The 9,141-nt window shown below is 33.9% G+C and overlaps 1 protein-coding gene across 1 annotated transcript; it reads right to left on the reverse strand.

The window, feature by feature from the left end:
- Positions 1-3,658: 3,658 nt before the first annotated feature.
- Positions 3,659-8,662, reverse strand: LOC8267912 (small nuclear ribonucleoprotein E). The gene is made up of 6 exons (XM_002531702.4): positions 8,452-8,662; positions 8,302-8,328; positions 8,126-8,188; positions 4,207-4,285; positions 4,090-4,135; positions 3,659-3,951 (listed from the first exon to the last, which is right to left on the reverse strand). Exons 1-6 carry the CDS (start codon positions 8,491-8,493, stop codon positions 3,942-3,944), a joined length of 267 nt encoding a protein of 88 aa, XP_002531748.2. The 5' UTR covers positions 8,494-8,662; the 3' UTR covers positions 3,659-3,941.
- Positions 8,663-9,141: the final 479 nt, after the last annotated feature.

The raw sequence follows: 9,141 nt of genomic DNA on the forward strand, positions 1-9,141 counted from the left end.
TAAGGATAAAAATCTAAGAAAGAAAAGGGAACAAAATAAACCAAGCGACAGTCCCAAAATTGATGTTCCTCAAGAGTCTTTAACAAAATACATAGATGAACAAGTAACTCCAAAAGAGGTTCAAGTGCATGAAAATAATGAAAACAATAAGATATCAATCAATTATGTCACTTCAGGTAAAAGATGGAGCTGAAATGAAACTATTGTCGACAATGTATTTGTATATGCAGTGGCAATTAATATTGTAAAAGAAAGTGAGAATATTGCCTAAGTTTTTCATTGAATGACAATAAATAAATGATTGGCCTAAATGGAAAGATGCAATCCATGCAGAATTAAACTCATTAAAAACGCTAAGTCCTTAGGCCCGTTATTTTAATGCCTAAAGATATTGAGCCAGTAAGCTATAAATAGGTTTTTGTGTGTAAATACAATGACAAAAATGAAATTGTAAGATACAAAGTACAACTTGTAGTACAAGGGTTTTTGCATAAATCTGGCATTGATTATGAAGAAACTTATTTCCCAGTTGTTGATGCAATTATATTTAGATTTTTAATTAGCATGACAAATTTAGAAGGACTTCATATGCATCTTATGGATGTTGTTATAGCTTATGGATCACTTGATAATAACATTTATATGAAAGTTCCTAAATGACAAAAAATGTATGAAGCATGTAGCTCAAAACCTCGACAAATATATTCAATTAAGCTACAAAAATCCTTGTATGGGTAAAACAATCTAGACGAATGTGGTATAACTGTCTAAGTGAATACTTTTTGAAGGAATGATATACTAACAATTTAATTTGTCCATGTATTTTTATTAAGAAAATAAATTCTGGTTTTGCTATAATTGTAGTTTATGTTGATGATTTAAACATCATTGGAACTCCTAAAGAGTTGACAGAAATAATAAATTATTTAAAAAATAAATTTGAAATGAAAGATTGGGATGAACAAAATTTTGTCTCGGCCTGCAGATTGAATATTTATTTAGAGAGATTTTTATTCATGAGTCAAGTTATATTGAAAAGATATTAAAATATTTTAATATGGATGCATCTCATCTAATGAGTTCTCCTATGATTGTTAAACACCTAGATGTGAAAAAGAACCCTTTTCGTTCTCAAAAAGATGGTAAATAAATATTTGGTCCATAAGTACCATATTTTAGTGTTATTGGAGCACCAATGTATCTTACTAATTGTGCAAGACCTGATATAGCATTTTCTGTGAATTTACTTGCAAGATATAGTTCCTCACAACTCGAAGACATTGGAATAATGTGAAATAAGTTTTCGTTATCTACGTGGTACATCATATATGAGCTTATTTTATCCATAAAACTCGAAGTCATAATTAGTTGAATACGTAGATGTTGGATATTTATCTAATACACATAAAGCTCAATCACAAACGGATTACTTGTTTACATATGGTGGTATTGTTATATGTTGACGTTCTACTAAGCAAACTCTACCTGCCACATCATCTAATTATGCTGAAATATTGGTAATACATGGAGCTAGTAGAAAATGCATATGGTTGAGATCTATGATCCAACATATCAAAAAAACATATGATCTTCCATTTGATAAAGGAAGCCCAACTGTACTATATGAAAATAATGCTACTTGTATTGCACAACTCAAAAGAGAATCTATTAAATAAAATAGTACTAAGTATATTTCGTCAAAATTCTTTTTCACACATGAGCTTCAAAAGTAAGGAGTTTTAGATGTTCATCAAATTCGATCCATTGTCTGACATATTATTTATAAAAGCATTCCCTACAACAATATTTGAGAAGTTGGTGAACAAAATTGACATGTGCCGACTAAGAGATCTTTGTTAGAAGTCATGTTTTAATAAGGGGGATTGTGACGCATTGTACTCTTTTTCCCTTACCTTAAGTTTTGTCCCATTAGATTTTTCTAGCAAGGTTTTTAACGAGGCAATGTTATTGCGCAAACTTCTATATGAATAATGTACTCTTTTTCCTTCACTAAGATTTTTTTCCACAGAGTTTTTCTTAGTAAGATGTTAACGAGGCATATTCATGGTAATAGACATCCAATAGGGAGTGTTATGATAATATTATAATATTTGGGCTATATTGGATGTCTATCATTATATCTATAGATAGATTTCTTTGTGTAAATAGAATTATATCTCTGTAACCCTTTACACCTATAAATAGGTGTTACAATCAATGGAATAGCTTATATACATAAATACGAACATATACATATACAGAAAAATTATTTTCTCTCTTTCTCTTTATCTTCTGTATTCTTTATCTTTATTTTATAACACTCTTTATTCGTTTTATTCTGTATTTCACAACACAAAAATATTATTAGATAACTACTTTTTTAAAAAATATAATGTACTTCAATAACAGCTTTTAAATGAATTATTAAAATCTAATCCAAAACTAAAAGCAACAATCAAGAAACAAAAAGAAAAATACTCAAGTGCGCAACTTCTGAAAGGCTAAATCCGCAAACGCAATAATATATATGTACATAATTTTAATAGAAGTTGAAATGAAAGTACGTGATTGTAGTTTTTTGTCACTCTCGATGTATTCGCCCAGTGATTAGATGAATAATATGTATAAAATAATAATAAATTTTAAACCCATCCAACGATAAGATGAAATGCACTAAAAATAGCCAAGTCATTCTCTAATAATATAAATGTCAGTAATAACGGAGTGGCGAGGAATAATGAGAGTTCACCATCAAAGCACAGTTCAACTTTCAAAGTCACCTCTTCTTTATTGAGCTTTTGCTTAGCAAAACGCCCAAGAAGGAGAAGAATCCCTCTTGTGCTTGAATGTGGGGAATCGAGTCATCATCCTTTTGACAGGCTCAAAGGGGTACTATGGAACATAAAGGGAAACAAATATACAACAAAACAGATAAAACAAGCAAAGGCAGGCAGGGAAGCATATTTATTTAGGGTAAAGATATGATGAATGTGGAAGCTGAGTCAGTAATCAGTAAGGAGTAGTGCTCAGAAAGAGAACAAATAAAATGGGCCATAGAGAGAGTCATTGCTCCAACAAAGGTAGACAATTTATACATAGATTGCTATCAAAGACCCTTTCTCTACTTCTACTTCCTTACCCCACATCCACTCCTTTCATGTTTAATTTTTCTTTCTTCCTACACCCTTGTTGTCTTGTTCCAATCTCAATACCCACATGAAGAGTTTTCCTGTGCGTAGATGTCACTTTCTTACATCAAACATTTATACCCTTTCAATTTCTTTTTTCCTGGCTCGATGTTGAGAATCCAAGACTCAGCAAACCCATTTTCCCCTGATAGGAACGCAGCCTAGAAAAACATTTAACATGTTCAGACCCTGAAAAGATGTCAATTATCCAGCATAGATCTGAAATCAAGGAACCACAAATGCAGAATATGCAGGCAAAGAACTGCAAGATAACACAAAGTCAGAAGATTGTTATATTTTTTTGAACGGAGGGGGTGTAAAGGGAATTTGATTAGTTAATATATTTCCCCTGCTCAATATACTTGGTCTACATTGTTGACTCTTGTTTATTATCTGATCAGCCAAGCCATCAAGATGTTCATGAAAGACCTGTGCCACAGTTTTTATGCGTAGACATGAGAGCTACAAGCAGTACAAAACTATCAAGTTTCCATTCGTATTGAGCATACAGTAGTTCATAATCGTACATCCCATAAAAGATAATCCTGACAAGCATCATGATATTAATTGCACAGCAAGTGATATTGCCAGGTCAAAATAATGACCAACCTAATCTCTTAAAACATTTTACTTGATTCATATTCCGCCTACATTTATCACCTAGAGTCCAAATCAAAGCATGTTTCAATGTTAAATGTAGCAGTCGACTCTATGTAGCTCATACAGAAGTCCAAACACTTGCTAAGTTGATCATCATTTCCCCCTGCAACAGACAAAGGAAATAAAATCATTAATTAATGAAAGATAACGAGAGAGGAGTAATCAAGGGAGAGGGAAAAGGGTTGAGAAAAGAATCAATGGTGTTTTTTTTATTTTGAAAGAGGATAGATGTATGACTCACGAATTCATCATCAGAGTAATGTTGTCTCCTTTAAGAAGAATCCTTCCTGAAAAAGTAAAAGATGTAATTTAGAGGTTGCACAATTAAGCACTACGAAAGTATAACATGGTAATTTACCAAGAGTCTTTCTTGTTTTCTTCTTGACATTGACTTCCTCAGCATCATCAAGAACCAAATTCATATACTCATCAAAGCCCTGTTAAATAAAAGACCACCATGAAAATTAATTGCATAAGATGTTTATGTACAAAGCTGAATGTTGACAAATACATATTCCATATTTATAAACAAAAATCATGAAAATAACTGAAATAGCAGCAAAAGTAAAAGCAATTTCTTCCACCCTCTACAATAAATCAAAACATGTCAGCCAACAGAGCCTGTTGAATGAAGGAACATGAAAGGTACTCGTTCAACTCTAATACACAGAAACCTGGCAAAGAAAGGGAGAAATGGGTCCCACACCTGGCACATACAATCAGAAAACAAGAGTAGGGGAAGTGTGAGATAATGGACAAGAATAGGTATCTATCTCACAGTAGGGCTTCTAGATCTTGCTTGCTCTTACATGCTATGTTCCCCCTTTTATTCCCAAGTAAAGGATGACTTCCATGGGCTAAACCTATTGACAATTGAGGTGAGATTTCAGCCTCTAAATCTCGAGAAAGAAATGGCAATTTACTGCTGCTCTTAATGCTTATTTACCGTAGTATGAGTAAATTTGTTTATACTTATTAATTACATACCTTCTTGCTCGTTGGATACCATCATACTCAAACTGTAGCTCGACGAATAATCAAAAGGGCTGAAGCAGGTTGGTTGTCCCTTTCTAGCACGATGAAACAAAGGAATGCATCTTGGAAGGCCACACTAATCAGTTTCTCAATAGTGTAAAAGATTATTTGACTTTGAATGTGTTTAGAGATGAGCTAAAGAGGTGGTCAGGCAGTTGAGTCATGACTTCAAGTTTCACTGAAAATATTGGGAAGAACAAAGTTACTGTATCATGGCATAGGTCCCTCTCAGTTCTTCCCAAATCCTGAGCCTTTATTTTTTGCTGGCTGGTTGTGACAACTAGGAATGAGCAAATAAACAAAACCACAACTAGAGTTGTTTCCAAGGTTTTTTTTCAGAATGGTTTGTAAGTATATGTACAGACCTCTGCAATCGAATCAGTGTTAAAGATCCTAGGTGACTGATAGTCTTTCTCCTCTAAGCAAACTGAATCCCTGAGAATCCCTTTCTCTATCACTAAACCTCAAATTACACAAACAAATGTTTTAATTGGATCAGAAACAAAACCAGACTTGATTTATCTCACCCAACTAAAGCATGACCAGTGCTCTGGAATTTCATCCTGTACACCTCTGGTAGTTCTCTCCAATCAAAGAACTCTTTTTACACTACTTAGGCAATCAAGAAAGTCCTCCGGATGTATCTTTCCATCAGCTCAATAACCAATCTATCATGAACCTCAGTGCCTGTTTGCCCAAAAACTAAAGAGCAAGGAAAATTTGGACCAATAAAGCATGGATTGGGAGATTGTTTAGATATGGCAAGGGCCGCAAAGGGCTCATTCTATTACCATTGGAAACAGGAGATAAGAAAATGTAAAAGCTTTAAGCTGTAGGACTACATATCGCTCTCTTTTTTAGGTCACCTCATTGTCAATCCAGCAGACGAAATATTAGAATGTCTCAATCCTCTTGTTATTGCATATTCAAGCAAAAATAACTCATCCATAATGACATAACACAGGCATAATAGTTGAAACGCATTGCTTAAACCGAGTTCTTTTTGGGAACTGAGAAATGTATTCAAAAAATAATTTTCCACTTTGAACTGGCTTCACACACGTTTAGAATCTAGATGTGAAATATATAATTTTACCAATTAATTTTGGGTGAAAAAGAAATTTATGTATGACACAACTCCAAACAAAAGAAATACACCTCGCATAAAAGTGTCAAGCCAATGTAATTATACATGCATACAGTTTTTGAGATGAAAATATTAAAATGTGCTTCGAATTAAAATGAGGCAAAGCTGATTCTGCACAGGAGGCAACATAAAAAGGAAATCCAGCTGAGTAGCATCATAGGACATGTCTTTAAGGCTAGATCAAGCCAGCATAAAAATAGAGAGAAGAAATCAGAGAGGTTCAGTGACTCCTTAATCTAACCTAAAATATGCAGCTCATAATTGTTGGGCAAAAGGTGCAACTAAGCCCTTGAAATTTTTGTCAAAGTGCAATTGAACCTTTAAACTTCAAATTACACCCTTAAAGTTTGAAAAGCAGAACATTTATATCCTTGGCGCTAACTCTTCTTTTAACTACTGATAATGGGTTGTTGATTTTTTATCAAAGTGAAGGAGTAATTATAATTTTATGATTTATACCCACTAAAAAGCAGAGCTAATACTTATTCATATGCAAAAAAAATGAGTTAGAAAGAGATAAAGCGGTTTCCTTTAGTGCCTAAAACTAACCGAGTCTCATGTCTTACACGGTGAAATAGATGGAGTGAACTTCAAGGATGTAATTGTTCTATTTTTAAACTTTAGAGGTGCAATTGAGCTACTTTGAAATTTAAGAGTTTAATTGCACTTCGGCCAAAAGTTCAGAGACTTATCTGTACCTTTTGCCTAATTGTTGAAATTTAACTTTAATTTCCTGCTATAGCAATTCAAAAGAATGAATTGCTAATGTACCTGAATCCTGGCAGAATCAGGAAAATCAATAAATTAAGTTAGCATTTTCCTAATCAAACCTATATGACCAATACATTTCCATCTGAAAATTTAACTTCAATTTCATTGTGAACAGAGCCTTTATATCCTTCCACGTGTAATTTGAGTTCAGACTATTGTTAATAAAGGAAAAAACTGTTCACATACCTAAAAAGTAAAAAGAATCAAACAATTTGATATTGCCTGCATTTGTATCTTCCATTTCTTAAGACTCAAAAAGAGTATAAATTTTCAATTATTTGGGTACAGCCAGATGACATAAAATATGAGAAATACATCTTTACTATCAAATTAAAGCAGGAACAATCTTTAATGCTTGTTAAGTGATGAATGAATTTCACACTTGCAAAAATAAATTTCATATCAGCGTGAAGAAATTAGAAGAAGAACTGATCTCAGTTGGAACTCGGCCGCGCATTTCTTGCTTTGCAGGCAAGTGCATGACCAATTAGCAATAGTCCACATTAATCAACAGAATTTTATTTGTTTTACATGGATAATGCTATATCTGTTTGATTTTAATAATCTGTATCAAAAACTTACAATTTGAATGGATTACTTTACAGAAGTTTTTTATTCTTAATTTCATAACTATGATGCAGCTACTGAGTCATGTGATGCACATAATGCAATAGTCACCTTGGTCCTGAATTTTTATAATAGAGGAATATATTATCTCTAAAGTTGAGCATTAACATTTCACAGTACAATGAAGTTGGAGAAATGAGAATAATAACACGAAATCATTTCCAAAAGAAATAAAATAAAATAAGAAACGTAACTTATGGCCTATAGGGATTACAATTTCAACCCCAATCAAATCACTCTTATGATCCCCTAATAGCTAAAAACATAAAGGGAAGTAAATGATTAGTGGCATGCACTCAATCAAGAGTTGACATCTCCTATGACTTCTACTCAGTATATTTATCAATGCCGACAGCTTAATGTCCACACTCACAGGAGCATTAAGTAATGTTGTGAAATAGATGAAGTGCCCCATTTAGGTCCAAGAGGGGCACTTCAGTCAACCCTGACTAGGAAAGCCTAATCACAAAGTCCCTTATATTTATGCACTACCATAACAATTTCTTAATTGTGTCCTAAGGAATGAGCAGAAAGACAAACTGAAAAACCTACAACATTGCATTAAAATGCATACAAATATGCAAAAGAAAGAACAATATATTTAAAGTACAAAGCAAACACGAGTAAATTTTATTTCAACAATCACACAATATAAATTTTCTAGAGAAAAAAAGAATTGAGAATATATGGTACTTACAATGATTCGGCCTTCAATCCTCAGATCTTTCTGCTCAAAAAGCCAAATTTGAATTCGAGCTTTCTGTAGGAAAGCCAAAACCAATATTTCAGAACTCAAAAACCCATTAACAAAAAACTCAAACCTAAGCAAACCCAAAAGAAGAATAAACAAAATAAGCAAAATTGATAACTTACACTTTGAAGGAACCTGAAAATCAAGTTCTGGAACAGCCCATAAAAGCAAGACAAGATGAGTAGACAGAGAAAGCATTAAAGAGATACAAAAAGTGATCACAAAAAATATATAAAAAAAATTATTTTAAGAAAATAATGAGTGAAACTTACAATGGGTTGAGTCATAATCCTCTGGACCTTAGTACTCGCCATGGCTGCGATATTTGGTGTTAACGACTTCAAAGATATCTGGAGAGGTAGCTCGCCGGAGATGGAGAGCAGGTTCAACAAGCGGCAGCTAGGGTTTATTAGGTTTTCAACACAGACGTCAACTAACCTTATGGGTTTTTCTTTAAGCAAATTAGCCGGCCGTTATTTTATTGGGAGAATGTTCATTTTCACCCTCAATGTTTATTGATGGTAAGAATATATGCCCTTAAGTTTCTTTTCTTTTTTAGCCAATTGTAGCGGTTTTTCAATAAATTAATAACTAGACCAGTATCCATTTTCTGAACGGGTTAAATGTAATACCCAGATTTAAAGAAAATAAAAATAATAATAATAAGGGATTTTTCTTCCCCTTTTTCTTTCCTTCCCCTCCCCCTCCTCCTTTTCCTTCCTCCCTTCCTTCCCCTTCACTCCCCTACGTCGACTGCTTTCTCCCTTCTCCCTCTCCCCGTCGACTGCCTTCTCCCCACACCGCCTATGTGCCGCCGCCGTTCAGCAGCGCCTTCCCCTCCTCCTTCCTTTCCGCACGACACCGACGAAGGACGAAGAGGCTGCCATCGTCGATTCGGCCTCCTGCCGGCGTCCTTTCGACAATCCGACGCTGTATTCGGACTCCTCACCCCCAAAAACCCT

This window comes from Ricinus communis, chromosome 3, assembly GCF_019578655.1.
Source record: "Ricinus communis isolate WT05 ecotype wild-type chromosome 3, ASM1957865v1, whole genome shotgun sequence".
Taxonomy (NCBI): Eukaryota; Viridiplantae; Streptophyta; class Magnoliopsida; order Malpighiales; family Euphorbiaceae; genus Ricinus; species Ricinus communis.